The sequence below is a fragment of the Archocentrus centrarchus genome, chromosome 16 (assembly GCF_007364275.1).
Source record: "Archocentrus centrarchus isolate MPI-CPG fArcCen1 chromosome 16, fArcCen1, whole genome shotgun sequence".
Classification (NCBI taxonomy): domain Eukaryota; kingdom Metazoa; phylum Chordata; class Actinopteri; order Cichliformes; family Cichlidae; genus Archocentrus; species Archocentrus centrarchus.
The window spans coordinates 5494199-5510391 of NC_044361.1; the positions used below are offsets into that span (position 1 = coordinate 5494199).

At 38.2% G+C, this 16193-nt stretch overlaps 1 protein-coding gene across 1 annotated transcript; it reads right to left on the reverse strand.

Moving 5' to 3' along the window:
* Positions 1 to 283: 283 nt before the first annotated feature.
* On the reverse strand, positions 284 to 11730 carry ctsk (cathepsin K). The gene is made up of 8 exons (XM_030749728.1): positions 11599 to 11730; positions 10125 to 10248; positions 7334 to 7456; positions 5923 to 6075; positions 2780 to 2998; positions 1661 to 1826; positions 1286 to 1394; positions 284 to 1085 (listed from the first exon to the last, which is right to left on the reverse strand). Exons 2-8 carry the CDS (start codon positions 10245 to 10247, stop codon positions 986 to 988), a joined length of 993 nt encoding a protein of 330 aa, XP_030605588.1. The 5' UTR covers position 10248; positions 11599 to 11730; the 3' UTR covers positions 284 to 985.
* Between the last annotated feature and the right edge of the window lie 4463 nt (positions 11731 to 16193).

A 16193-nucleotide genomic window follows, 5' to 3' on the forward strand; every position in this document is an offset into this window, starting at 1 on the left:
ACACTTTTGTTTCAACTGTGTTTAAAACTGGCATGATTTCAGGATTAGCTGCATGTGTTATCTGAACTCATTTACAGTTTTATAGGATATGCGGCCATTTAGGAAATTACGCATGCAGGGTTTGTGTATATTATATAGCTGTATTTCATGGTGTTTTGGTGTATGACTGAGTTATTGCATGGTCATCTGACTTACTTTAGTGGAAAACATTTCCAGTACATATCCTAATCTTTAGATCGCTCTTGTGATGTTTTATGTGTTGGCATGAAACATTTCCAAATGATGCATTCAAAAAACCTTTATTCAATTTCATAGAAAACATCTGTTTACAATGTAATCATTAGAAAAGTGCTGAACAGTACCACAAGTGCCCTTGATCAAAAGAAAAAAATAGTTAAGATTTATAGGAAATTACTCTCTACCAGCAGGAATGGAGTAGCTCCCATTGCACAGCAATGTTTCCTGTCTGTTTTTGCACAAAAAGTAAATAAAAACAAAAAATAGGGACTAAAACTCTCACTGACTACCAGCCAAATACTGAAAAATGGTTTGTTCTGCTGTGTAAGTATGTAGATTTAACTTGCCACTTGCCACAAAACCAGCCTGTGTTTTGGGTTATAATTATTCAGCTAACAACAAGCCCTGAAGTTACAAAATAAAACTGTATATGTTTCTTTACTAAACAGACCACAGCAGAGGTCTGCAGGTCTGAGATTAACTGAAAAAAGTGCTTCAAAATAACCAAATGTCCTGATTTTAAATTTGTAAAAATGTACAAATCTAATACTCCTCAACGTTTAACACGATTTCACTGACGTTGTGTTGCGACTCCAAATTCATCTCCTGTTTGAAAAATCCGTGTAAACAAACATATTTTTACTGTAGTGGTTCCTGATGTGTTGAAACGTTTACTCAGAACATTTCCAAGTGTATTTTTGTCTTTTGTAGTAGTCTAAGCAAAGCCCCTTCATTTCCCCTCATCTCTTCACATGATGGGGTAGCTGGCGAGGTTGGCGATGCCGCAGAGGTTGCCACGGTTACGTGCCATCAGGATGTAGCCCTGGTTGCCCCAGCCCTCGCCCCAGCTGTGAGGAAAAGACAAAAGACGGGATCAAAGATGGAACGATAGAGACGATGAAAGGCGCCGAGCATCGCCAGGAGTCAAACGGCTTATCATTTCTGACAGAATGACATGAAAACAAAACTATATCAACAGACAACCATCATTTAATTTTAGTGGCCTTTTGAGCCACCTGATGCCATTCAGATAAGCGGCATGTCCCACCTGTTCTTGACAATCCAGTACTTCTTCCCCTTGGCGTTCACTCCGTAGCCGACTGCCAGCACGGCATGATTGATGTCTTCTTTGTTACACTGACGATCGTAGTAAATACCTGTGTGCAGAAACACAAGTCCATCGGTGAACCAGTACGCAAACTCTCATACAATTTTTACATTGAAAATCAATTTAGTATAACCAGAAATGTTGTTGATGTCTATTGTCTTTCAAAGGAAACACTCCAGCGTTACATTTGTTTTGTTTTTGTTGGCCTTTTTGTATCCTTATAACCTGATTTTATTATATTTTCTTTTCCCCCTGATATGAAGTAAGTACAGCTGACTAGTTTTACCACAGCAGAAATCTGAGCAGTTCACTGACCGTGCTTGTAGAACTGGAAGCTGCTCTGCGTTGCATCGATGCCCACAGACACTGGACCAACTTTAAAGAGCGCGATAGCCAGCGCGTTCTCGTTGCCCTCTGGGATCACCTTGTAGCCTTTGCACTGGGCTGCCATGCCTGATGAATTGTAGCGGCATGGCTGGTCCTGCAGATGAGCCAAAGGAGGAGAAAACGTTAAAACAATAAGCCAAGATGACTAAACTTGAACTTCAGAAGATTCTTCAAGCTGCGGCGTTTCACATCCTCGCATGGCAGTAAATCGAATTTCAGTAAAATCTTGTAAAATCTGTATAATAATAAATAAATTCTTGTAACATAAATCAATAATCAAAATACTTCTTCACTGAGGCTCTAATACCTTGTGACTTTTCTGTCACATGCTTTCATCGCATATGTTCGATCTGATTCCAACCGGCCAAACAATGAGAGGCAGCAGATTTTAATCATTACCAAGCAGATGTACTTCCTCCTCATATTAACAGATGACTAAAGAGGAAACGATGATCACGCTGTGGGAGAGTTTCCCCTTCGTTGTTTTTGCTGAATCACCCCCCCCGGTGAGATATTTGCAGGTCTGTTACTGTCACCATGGAATATTTTCTTTTCTGTTGTGTGCGGTTGGTGAAGAGTGTGAAGCAGGGAACTGTTGACCACTTTGGTTTCAGTATGAGTTTGTGGCTGACAGCTGATTTCTGAGTATCATTCATAAACACCAAGTTAAACGATTTTTTTTTGAAAGTTTGCAAAGTTTTTTGTAAGAGTGCTTTCTCAGAACCTTCAACTTAGCTTACTGAGAAGGTGGGGCAATGCCTCGCTTACCTCAAAAACAACAAATAACTAAATTATTTGTCTCGCTTGTGATAAAATTTCTTGATTGCTTTGCTCCATTTTGCATTTATGTGTTTAAGACAAGCACCAGATGACATTAAAATCTATAAGTGCATGTTTTACACAGGAAAAGAAAGTAAAATTATCGCATTATAATTTATCGATGAAGAGTAAGTAATTGTGTAGGCAGTAAATAATGAACTGAAGTGAAAGTCCGGGATTAATAAGATACTTCTAGATTAGTTGTAATTGGCAGGTTGGGTTGTTTACCTCTCCAACGTACGGGTAGGCCTCTTCAGAGTCAATGCCTCCGTTTTCATTCACGTATTTGAAGGCGTTGGTCATGTATCCTCCCCCGCAGCCGTCGTTCTCTGTGACACAGTCCACCAGGTTCTGAGGACTGAGGTCAGTGAGCTGACCCGTCTGCTTGGCCAACTGGCCTTCAAGGGCCCCGGCAGAACTGAAGGCCCAGCAGGAGCCACAGGAGCCCTGTTGGGGGTGAAAGAAAGACTGGTGAGTGAAAAGTTTAATTTGATATGTGCACATTATTGTTACTGCACTGTTGCTGACAACAGTAAGAGGACACTAAGCTGACAGGTGAGATACAATCAAAAGAAATGTATGAAAAACTTTGATTTAGGGTTAAGGTCAAATTGTAAACATTGTACAGAAAGTGCACATTGTACAGAAATATACACCAGGCTATTCTGATGATCAATTATTTTTCAAGCAAAAATGCCAACCCTCTTTTAGATCCTCGTTTGTGAATATTTACTGATTTGCTTTGTTTTATGTGACAATAAACTAAATAACTTTGAGTTTTGGGTGATTTTAAATAAGAAAGTCTGGGGATTTTATAAAATAATAATTTAATTAAGAAATAATTAAGTAATGGATTAATTAATACTGAAAGCAACATATTTAAATCATATTTTAATAGATTAAAGGGAATGAAATTAAACAAATTATGTGAAATCATTATCAGAGCAAATGCTGTGTCTTCTCCTGTCTGTCCACTGGGGGGCAGATTGTGGCAACTTTGCCAGAGAAAGCCATTTCTGTTTGCTGAGTGAAACAAAGTAACTGCTGTGAATTTGGTTTGTAGACAGAATTGGCTGCTGGGAAGTTTGTGGTAGGCAGTAATGTTGAAACAGTTTTAATGCCACAGCAGTGAGAAATGGGCTGTTTCACTGGTCTGGATTGACACATCCTGCACAGACACCACAACTGAATGGGGACCTGCTGTAAGATGGATCAACATATATGTTGAAATTAAACCAAAAAGGTCATTCTTATTACCATGTGATGGATGTAACTAATGCCTTAATAGGGACAAATCCCTCCCCTGCATCATAAAAAGAGCCTGCCAGGAGAAGTGCATGCACTAGATTAATGCTCACAGCTTTGGGACACTCAGGTGTCCACGTACATCTGGCGATAAAGTGTCTCTGGAAAAAGACAGATCCATTTCGGCCTTATCCCCTACCCAGAAGAACAGTTTTACTCAATAGCTCAGCACTTCTTTTGTTTTTGATCTTCACTTAAAAGACCTCTGCTGCTCCACCGCAGAAAAAAAAAAATGCTGCTACTTAGGGTTACCCCAATTATAACCTTTGTAAGTCTGTAATCACATCAGTTTGCCGGGGAATGTTCTGAGTGTGGCTGTGAGCTCTGCCATAACAGAAATTTGCCTGAAATGATCAAAACATCAGAACACGATTCAGCCATCATAAAAGGAGCTGAGGATGAAGCAGCAGAGCTGTTAGTATGCAGAGACTGCAGCGAGGCTGTTGCATAATTCATGAACCACAGGAAGCAAAGGAAGAGCTAAAAAAAAAAAAAAAATCCTGTTTATGGCTGCATATTCACATTCATCCGCCAGGGGGAGACAAGGTAACACACACCAATCTGTCAAAGAATGCATGTTTTACTAATTTATATTTCTGATGATCAAATACTGCTTACAAAAGTGATCTATTTTCAGACACTAATATTATTCTATGAAAATAAAGATACAGTTAAATGTAAATAATTTGATGCAAATATATTTACCACATCAACCAGATCAATGTTGTTTACATTACATGTTGTTCAGTTTGCTCATAACGACCAGTCACACCTAATAATTGAAAGCCATCCCTGTTTCTTCTATCATGCCTGTGCATGCTAAGTGGAACTGTTTGTTTTTGAAATGTTTAAAATAAATTAAGTGGATTTTCTAAAGTAATACATTTTCCACTGGATCTACAGTAAAAATTATTCTCCACAGATTATGAATGTTCCCCCCCAAAGAAGGCCACTCACACATGCTGCATGTTTCTGAATATTTCCATTTAAACTATAGATGAATATGAAGGTTTTTCAATGTCAGATATAAACATTTATTTTTCAAGCTATCTGTTCCTGAGTCATACATCTGTGTTTGGACTTTGCATAATTATGTTCAGATTATACAGCTGAACTGCACATAAAAGTAATTTATCATATCATAAAAACTTAACTAAAATCTCACAGTATCCTTTACATGTGCTATTTCCAACAGTGTTCCCAGCTGATGTCATTATTCTTGCCTCTGCCTTCCACAGTCACATTTCCCCACAGAAATCACGGAGTTTTTGTGTTTCACTCTTAACATTTTGCCTGAAAATAGCCTCGGGAACTTTTTCTTACTTCTCCACAAACTTCTCCGCAGATTACTCTGTTGTTTTTCAGTTACTGTTTCATACCATGACTATGACAGGAATAAAACCTCTTTAAAAATTACACAAATTTCCTCCAGTAAGACACCTGCTGGTCCAGTTTTGAACTATGACGCAGCAGATTGTCTCTGTCCTCCTATGCTCAAATCCGGTTTGGTTTGCTGTGCTTACTGATATGCAACACTGCACTTGATTAAGCTATGTCCTTGTGTTCTCACTTGTTTGTTGACTGACACATTTCGTTTAACCGCCACAGCACTTGATTGCTATTTTTAAACCACCGGCACTGTCACCATACCGAGAAATCAAAGTCTCAGCCAGAGAAGGAGCTCAGCCAACATGTTCTTCAGCTTCTCTGAAACTCAGCTTTTGTTCTTGGCTCCCTGTGTAGAGTTTATTTATTTATTCAGATTTCTGATTCGTGTCCTTCTTGTTAAGTCCCCATTTCTTTCTCTTTAAAAAAATAAATAAACAAACCTGCAGCAACAGATGTTTTGCCAACTTGGACAGTGAATAAAGGTTGTGGAAAAAAAGACCAACAAACCATGACCTTTAAAATTAAAGCTGAACTTTAACAGTTAAACAGTTGCAAACTGACAACCAGCCTGCGCAGGTGATATTGAATAACAGCGTTTCATGTGATGATATCGATTTATCATTTCCAGCACCCCCTCCACACTGACAGAAACTATTCAAGTACGATTCTATTCTGACCTGATTCTTCACTGGGGTCACCATGCCCTTCTTGCGGTAGTCGACAGATTTGGGAATTCTGGACGGCACGTCATCCATTTCCATTGTCAGACCGAGCTCACGGTTCATCGGGATTTGCAGGCCAGTCATCTTCTCAACAACCTCCTCCGAGGTCTGTGAACAGAAACACAGTTAACATTTTTAAAATCAGGTTTCACGTCATAGGGATGTTACTTAACGTTTCACTCGCACCATTTCTAGAAACAAAGGATGTTATAGTTAGGGGTCAGAGGCCATACCAATCTGGCAATAGGTTTCTTGAATAATTGAGTGAGAACAAATGTTCTCGGCCAAGAACAAGAGAAAGGGGGTTGTGGGGGGTTATTTTTAGATTTAAGACAGGAACAAGTAAAATAAGATATGGGAAAGGGAGGATTTAATTCAGCAAGGTAACTGAGGATGAAAAGTGATTAATGAAGACATGGATTTAACAGTTTTAACAGAGTGTAGGGACATTTTTCCCTGGGATACGAAAAGAATCATAAATGTGCACATGACAAACTGCAGAGTTACAACACAATAAGCAAAGGAGTAAAGAAGAGAGGGATGTAAAGAGCTCAAAGGGAATACAAATTTGTGGGTTTTTTTTACTATTTGCTAGCTGCCACAGTGGAACTTCTGGTTATACAATATTTTGTTTAAAAAAAAAAAAATCCCCACTTTATTATTGCCCGGATTTCCCCAGGGCTTTCATTATAGCTGAGTCTAAAAGCAGAAAGATCATTAATGGAAGAAACACAGGCCATCTGTTAATTTCTTTCATTAAGGGCTTCCAATCAAAATAGAAACACAAAAACACCCTTCATTTCCCACCACCTGTTCTTTCATAAACATGAAATTGGCCATACTTCAAGAATTCAGATGTGCGTACTCGTTCTGTCACTAATAAATGAGCTTGATCCCCACCGTGCTGGGCTTCGTTTCTGGAGCAGCCTCTTAAAGGCTCTTCGTGTTGATGGAAAAACAAGCCTCAGTCATGACCCACGCTGGCATGTCACTGATACCAGCTCATTTATGGACGCCAAGCCCAGTTTTACATCAACGGGCTTCAGCATGCATGAGCGAATTTAAAAAAAGCAGAGATGACAACAAACTACAGCTACAAAAAGCCAAAATTGTGGAGGAAATTATGAAAATTTTCAGTAAGCTTTACTGTAAAATATTCAGACCTTAGTGAAAACAAGCAAAAAAAAAACCACACCTACACACGAGCAGTTCTAAACAAAGTCTAAATCAGCGTCCTTAATTATGATGCACTTCATGGAATAAAAAGTGTTACCTGGAATTTGACATGATGTTATGCTGGATTGGGATATTATTAGGCTGATATTTTTAGTTGGGGCACTTGGTCTAGAGTGTACTCTGGACTCACCATGTCTCCCAGGTGGTTCATCCCCATCTCAAAGGAATGAACGCCCAGAGCGGCCTCCTCGTTGTGAGCCTCAATCATGCGCATATTCTTCTCCCAAATGGCCCTGCGGATCCCCTCTTCACCCTGCGGGAAATAAAAGATGATGTCAATTCAAAAATGTTTAAAAAAAAAAAAAGAACTCCCTGCCTTACACAATCAAGCCTAAGTATGTTCTTCCTAATTTGAACAATAGGAGTGTGAAGATGATCCAGCCTCACTTTTGAACTGGTGTGAAAATAGATTTTTTTTTTCCAGTCTTGAAGTTTGCTTTCCCTGTTTCTACAATCACACACTAACACCTGACAGCTGAAAGAAACTAATCTGGGCAAACAGGGCAAATTTGCATTATAATTAGCAAATTAAAAAAAAAAAAAAGCCTGTCTGTGTTATAGCCCCATTTCATTAATTAGGTCAATTAAACCAGTGCACATTCACACAACAATCTTCCCTGCGGCTTTTACACATGTGGGTTAAAACATTTCTTTATCCTTTATTCACAACCCACCACTATGTGTCATTTATGTGCCAGCTGCTGATGTTCTGCAGTGTAGCTTAAAGACACAATATGAAAATGAGACACAGCTAAGTGCTTGGTATCGAGAAAAACATGCATGCTCTACTTAGTATTGGTAGGCTTAGCAGTAATTAGCATGACTATAAGCATTATTTCCATCTTGATATCCATTCCAGTAATGGAAAATGTAAATACTGCAAGGAGACTTTGACTATATTAGATTAGTGATGTCAGTTCAAAGAAGGCTGAAAGCCCCCCTGTGCATGAAAACTGATTAAAATCACCATGAGAGGGGGAGATGTTATTTCTGCTAACTACACAACCAAGTATAATAACAGACTCACATGCACACTGTGCTCATGAATCAAAGCACACGCAGTGCTGTAAATAAACTACACACATGTATCGATACACACACACACACACACACACACACACACACCCCAGCTGGGGAGTGCTGACCTCTAGCTGGAGGTTAAGAGCAGAGGGATAACAGATGCTCAGTGAGCATTTTACGGAGTGAATTCACAGACAGCGATAGTTCAACATCAAGTAAACTGCAAAGTGAAAACATCCCCTTCTTCACAGCCAGGAACAGAAACAGTACAGGAAATTTTTTTAGCAGCAGAGAAACTGAAAACGGAGACGGGAGGTCTTTATTAATTTCTGACACAGGCTCTGGTGATATGACACCATTAGGTTAAAAAGCTAATGATAAAACTAAATTAGAAAATAGGCTAGGAAATATTTTTTTTCTCCTCTTGATTCATAAGCTCATGAAATAATAATTTAAATACCCATAGCTGCTGAATTAATCCTTTAAACTGAAAACTCTTGAATTGTACTCAAGAAAAAGACAATTAAAAGTCCTCTTATAGGAGGATCTAAACATCTACTGGCTGTGGATGAGAAAGATGAACTCAAAGTAAATTCTCATTGTGCATGCCCTGCTTTAGTTTAGCTTCTCTGTTCTTTAACTCCATCTGTCTAATTTTCACTCTGGGCCAAAGCAAGGAAGTAGAGCAACCAATGCTGGCATCACATTTCTTGCTTTTCCAGTTAACTGTTTCCCTCAGCATTTACATACAAAGCATTGTATTGTAAGGCTGGCTAAAGAAAAGGAAAACATTTTGATGATGTAGAGTTTGTGAAAGACTGAAGAACAATTGTGGACAGTGCACGCACACACAGGGGGAGACAGAGAGAGAGAGAAAGAGGGAGAGCGAGCACAAAAGTGTTAATGCAAATTCTTGGAAATAAAATTAAGAACAGTTTCTACGTAACAGATCTGATAATCTACACTAAAGTATGACTGAGGATGAATATTTGACATCCTTTCTCATTAATGTCACTGATCCTTCCTTCTGTGACTCTATAGCAGGGGTGGGCAAACTACGGCCCGTGGGCCACACCCGGACCGTTGGTCTTTTTAATCTGGCCTGCTGGTGACTGGTACAGAATTGCCCAAATCAAATCACTTCGATGCACTGGCAAAAACAACGCTGTTCCCATTAAAAGTAAATCTAAGTATTAACACTGTAATGCCTGTTTTATGTTTATGTTTGATATGTATGCATCTGGTGCTCTCCTCTCGCTGCTCCACATTCTGCCAAAACAACAAACAGAAAGAAAAAAAAAGCCCAAAACAACTGAAATCGGTGCACTTTCTTTAACGGGCAGTTTAGTCTGTACACTTAGTCTTGGGCTCAGATGTGGACTGTGGTGTGTAAATAAAGTATGAGGTTTTACCACATATGGACACAAATTTATTAAAGTATGTGAATTATAAATAACTACATGTTGCTGGGACTAGATTATTTTTTCTTCTTTTTTTCAGTCAGACATAGCACGGTGCGGTCATGTCTCCTCCAGCTGAAGGTGCAAGTCACATCATGAAGAGACAACCAATAATGTTGCATATATGAAAAGCAGTTCTGTGGTTTCAGAGTGGAAAACAATGATTTGCACATTTTATTCTGGAAACTGGCAAATCTTAGAAAGCAAATGTGCATAATTTAAATTTCACTTTAGCATTAATGCATTTTTATATAATCACAGTCTTTATCAAACACTTTAGTAAACAAACTATTGCTCAAAGATTTTTTTAGTCTCAGTAGCCTCCTCCTCCTCTTTCAGCCATGGAAAATCAGTTTTTAAAACTAAATTTCTATCTCTCTTTTATGATTTTAACACCACTAGCACAATATAATATTAACTACAGTGGTAACAGAGACTCACCAGGCCATTGTATTCTTTCCTGTGTGTGCTCTTCCACTCTTCCCACTGTGCATCCAAAGAGGCTTCATCAAAATGGCCTTTCACTGAGGTAGCCAGCAACAACACACACACAAACGCCAACATCCTGAAAGAACAAAAACAGACAGTCTCCATGATTTTATAGATACCACACCCAGAATGAAATGCTTACCCAAACTGTGTTGTAATTTTTTGCAATAAATTTTCATTATTCAAGACTAAAAGTACAGTAATAATGTAGCACAATGTTAGTTCAATTAATCTCAAGTTACACACCAGCCCAAAAGCTCTCATATATGTTTTTTTTTCCAGTCACAGCATTGTGCTTGTGCAGAGTGATTTACTACACCATGTGATGGTTTCATTATCTCGATCAGGTGAAACAAAGACCAAAAAAAAGGAGCTGATTTTGGAGGGAAAACCTGAGTGCCATCCTGTGGTTTAGGACCTGTTTTCACTGTGACAGAAAACTCTCTGGAAAACAAGTTTTACTTTCTTTTACTGGGTTGGACAATGTTGGATATAATCTGACAGCAGCTTCATACTGAACTCATGAATAAGTGCAACAGGATGAAGACTCAAACTCAAGCGAACTATCCTGAGAAAAAGTTTCCTCTCTGTCTCATCAGGAATTTTAACCGTGCCTTTTTTTCAGTCCAGTCTATGAAAATACATGAGAACCTTTCCTCTGCCTTTGTTTCTCTCTGACTTCCTGAGTTTGCCCAATTTGTGTTTCGTCTGCATGTGTGGAGTTAGTTTCCAGTAAAGGTTGCTGACCTTGGATGTTTTCTTAACTAAAAGCAGAAACCAGAGTTTCCTTTTGTTTTCGGGATGTGTGAAGTGAATCGTTTTTTCTTTTTTTCTTTTTTCGTTCTGATTCTCTCACTAATTAAACACAGCTTCACCTTCGGGTGCAAATTCATGTTTTAAATAGCAAAATCCCCTGATACATGCTAATAATTCACCATGTGTGCACAGTGCTGTGCACGAGTCATAACTATTCTCCCTGTAATAGTTTAGGTTTTAAAAATAAATGCATATTTTGCATAAAACATTAACATTCACATCCCCTGATGTATTTTCCATGGGTATGTCATAAACTGTAGAGCTCACATTGGCTCTCACTTAAGGTTGCATCTCTCCCTTCCAAAAATGCCTATGAATGTGCAATTGGGTCTGAATTGTTCTCTAATCCTAATCTTTTTAAAGCTAATGGCTTTCTTGGCTAAAAAAAAAAAAAAGAAAAAAAAAGGTTATGAATTTATATGCACCTAAAGGGGTGGGGGAAACCTAAAAATAGTAATGAAGTGAGCTTGTGCCTAACTTCAGTTCAGTTTAGTTGCTTTAACTTTAACAGAAAAATGTCAGAAAGCAGCAGTTCTTCAAACTACCGTGAATAAAGCACGAAACTGAAAGTAAAACTCAGTGTTAGAAAATCAGCAGTAGACAAACTTACCTGAGTCCAAAAGTTGAAGAGTTTGGAGAATACTTGTGAGTCTGACTTGGTGTTCCTCTGCTGCTGAAGTAGGTCAGCGGACGAGTTTATATCCGCTGAATTTTGAGGAAGTACAATGGGAGCTCAAGGTCTGGGGAGGAGTTTCCTTCTTCCATGCAGGGAAATTACATCTGGTTTCACTGAATAAACCAGATGATGTCAGGCGTCAGGTTACAGAGGCATGTCTGAGGAGGAGAATGTACCGCTGCAGTTTGGACTGCTGCGTGAAAAATAAAGAAGGCTTTCAGATTTTTAATAAAAATGACTTGAAACTTGGCCTTTGTTCTTTTGTAAAGTCTAACATTGATTAGCTTTTATGGCAGACCAGGCTGTGTACTCTGTTCAGTAATCAAAGTGAAATCAAAGAGGAAGCCTTGCTCGTTTATTCTGCTTTAAACTCTGCTCTAACTCATTCTGAAGAATAATACCACAATGCTGAAATGGACCTGAGCTCTAGTCTCATGATTAATTATTAAACAAAGACTTTTGTTATCTCAAAAGGAAGGAAGGAAGGAAGGATGCAGCAACAAAGGTAGGTGTAAAGAACAAGTATGGGACAAGTGTGTGCAATGCAGTGGTTGTCAGTCACTATACTGCATCAATATTGTGTTACACAGATTGGAAATCAAAAGATTAGCATTAAAAATTCAACTGTGGACTCCAGCAGGAGCTGCTACACCAAAACATCTCCTGCAACGCGCATTTATTATTTACTTAACGTTTAGCATGACTGATTTAGCGTGACTATTCATGCCAGTGGAGTGAAATCAAGTTTTGTTTCAGGCCATAAGTGACTGAAGATTTCCACAAACCTTTCCAAGGGAATTTCTGCTGTTTTATATTTCATCATCTCAGGTAAACACTGGCATGTTCGCCTGAGATGGTCAAAATGTGGTCTTTGCAGAAAAACAGAAATGTTTTTGTACTTCAGATGAAGAAAATACACAAAACAGTTTTCTGTCTAAGGATGCTTTACCACACATACACATACAGCACTGGACTGTATATAATGTTGTGAAAATGCTACATGCTATAGTCCACTGATTTTTGCGAAAGTTACGCCTTTGTTTAAGTCTTTTCTTTAAAACTGACACATTTATGTTCATTGCGTCTTATTGGAAAACTATTTCCTTGAAGATTGCTAACCAAACATGCTTTTTTAACAGCAGTTTTTGTGATTAATAACACGAGAACAAGTGTAAAACCTGATCATAAGCAGCAGCTCACTAAAAAAAAAATTCCCACAGCAGAACCTAAATAGGTCTTTACCATATTTGTATTTGCCCCAATTTCTGTCTGTTTTGTGGTACTTCCCCATGTTGTTAGTCATGTGTGTATATATGAACATGTCTTGTGATTCCTATAATCATACTGGTGTCTAGCACATATCTGGACACTGAAGTAAATATAGGAGCATCCCGTGGAGCTCAGCTGTCCAGTGATACATGGCCGTGTTGCTGCAAGTTAATCAGACATGTAATCATGTAATACATGAATAATAAAACTTGTTTTAATGGAGAAGCTTCACTAACACTATGGCTAACACTAACTTTACAATTACAGTTACTATTACAACACATAATATATTATTCATGCATATCAGTATGTTGTGTTTTTATGATATGGACAAATGTACATTTATGCTGGCAGTGAAACCTTAAGATGACACTATGTCATGTGATTAGGTTGACTGACACTTTGGTGCAGAGCTATGTATAATAATTGGTTAGACTCCCTCATCATTGGGCAGTATTTCCTCATTTTTATGTAAATTAAAATCTTTACTGGTTGCTTAATTCCCTCATCAGTATTGGCTATCTGATGTAATTTATACATAACACTTATCCTGCACAATAGGAAACTTCAGCAACTTTAAGTAAATCAGTGTTAAATCAGTGTTAAATCATGTGTTACACTCTCCTGCAGCACAGACAGATATCTTCAGGTGCTAGAAAAATACTATGAATACTCATGAATGCATTTATTGTTATAAGATGGAATTTCAAAAATATATTTATTTAACCTAATAATAATAATATTAATAATAATAACAACAACGATAATAATAATAATAGTATGAAAGTTGTACATTCATGACCCTCAGTGGACCAGTGACAATGACCTTTGCATTAATATCAAACACCCATTTACACTCAGTAATATTAAAATCTAATCTAAACTTGTTGCACATTCATGCCGTTGGCACTACATGAGTTTGCCTCATATGCCTGGTCTGCCACGCTATCAAACTTCATGACAATGTAGGCATTTAGAACTGTTTTACTTTTTATTAAGAGCAATACATGAAGCCACAGTTAAGAGGAATCACACAAAAATGCTAAATGGCAAAACAAGGTCGAAAAGTCTTAGATATAGACATAAATCATGTGCTTTTTTTTGTTACTCTTGTAATTACTTGTCAACTATACAGGTTGTTAAAACTTGCTAACAGTGGGTTCCAGGTCTTGTCATAGCAGTGAAACCTCTGTTTTGATTTTAATATGTTTATATTCTGTACATTAATTTGTCAGATTTTGATATTTATTTAAATTTTAATCTTCCTTGGAATAGGTTTTTGGTGGGTGAAATTTAAATAGAAGATTTAATCATAGACATTTTTGTAGATGTCTATGATTCTCTTTAGTTTAATTTAATTATAGGACAAGTCAAAAGCAAGTTTTGAATTCAGGACATCAAAAATTCGTCCCATCAGCAAATGTTAGACAAATCGCAAAGGACCCAAAGTGCTGCGCTGTGGGGCTCCAAAGTTAAAAGTAAAAACCTTATATGACTTTTAACCTACTGGAAATTTTTTGATAGGAGGAGACCATCATAGTCAAAGCAGAAGAAAATGTAAATGAGCAGAGTTTGCTCGGCAGAATCTGATGATTTACAGTTTCAAAGGCTTTACAAAAAAGAAAAAAAAAAGTCAAGGATGTCATTCAGTGTACAAATCCAGCTATTTATCTCTCCTTTGCTGCTTCAGCTCTCCTCAGGGTGAAAAACAATCTTGGGTGCTGTTCTAAGATCCCTGTTGAGTTAAGATCTCTAGTGTGTTAAGTGCAATGCAGGCAAGCAGCTCTGGGCAATGACTTTCATCACTGACAGCTCACTGTCTAACTGATCGATATTTTTTTATATCTAAACATCTGCTCAGTGGATTTCACCAGGCTGGAGAGAGCATCTTAAACCTCTGTAAAACTCCACGAGGTTCCTCTTTGGCCACTTTAGTTAATGAGACTCATGAACTGTAGTGTCTTGATGGATCTACCATGCAGCATTCAACCCCCATCTTAGCATTAGGGGTCATGACCTTTGTGTATGCATGTGAGTACATAGATTGATTATCCAGTGTTCTTTATTAAGGTGGCTACCTAGCAGTTAGTATTTCTCTGTTTTTTTTCCTCTTGGCTGTTAAAACAATCTATTAATATCTTAACATGGGACTGATGTTAAGGATGCAGTTCTACATTTTCTCATGTGAGCACTGGCAGACATTTTTTTCTTCTAGTCTGACTCTTCGCTGTGAACGGTGAAAAGTAATCTGAGGCCCAGCTCAACAGTAAATTCCTCTTGTCTTCCCTTTTTTTTTTTTTTCTCCTCCTATTAGGTCACATCTGTTTCCCATCTCAGCGCATATTCAAAACCTACCACAAAACTGGAAACGGCTTAGCTCCCAGAATCCTCTGCCAGTCATATGATCCATGCACTGACTCACACCATCACGGGACATCAGCTTTTGCCATTACAAAACTGAACTGGCTCTGCAATAGCAAGAAATAATCTTGCATCACAGTGGTTAGGTACTGCAGAGTAAGCTGAATGACATCTAATTTTCTATATGCATCTATATGACCCTCTCAGGGGACAGATTACATATCACTAATGTTGTTAGTAGTTGAAATCCACTGGATTTGAGCACCATATGACATCAGACTTCATTCAGATTCGCCCCCCCCCCCCCCCCCCCCCCCCCCCGGCAATCTACTGAGAAAGCCCAAGAGGCTTCGAATTCTCATCTGACCTGTGTGCACTTTTCATTGACCAGTTCAGAGATTAGTGCTGCAGACACCAAAGAGGTTTTAAAGGCTTGTTTTGATTCCAACAGATTAGACTGTGTTGTCTTTTTTCATTCCAAGCTCAGATTGTTTATGGCGGGAAAAAACATTACGTGCATGCCGAGTTGTTGTTGTCTGAGCCGTGCTTGTCCTGATTCTGCTACAGAAATATGAGTGTCAGAGTTTTACATCAACAAAATGAAGAGAAGACGTTTGTCATGCTTTAAAACTGCCGTTCAGTTTTGCTGTATAATTCTGTCAGTTGTGTTCTAGAAATGAGGACACTCGCCTGTAGTCTAGAGCTGCATCTTTGTATTTGTGCAACTATTTTTCTCGAGAAAAAAAAAAAATCAAATCTGTTTAACAGGCAAGTAAAAGCACTCCTGAAAATCTGATCCTAGGGGATACTCAGCACCTATAGTGAAGATAAGACTCCAGAAGGTTACTGCTGCTAGTTAACAGAAAAAAAAATCTTTTTATATTTTTTTATTTTATTTT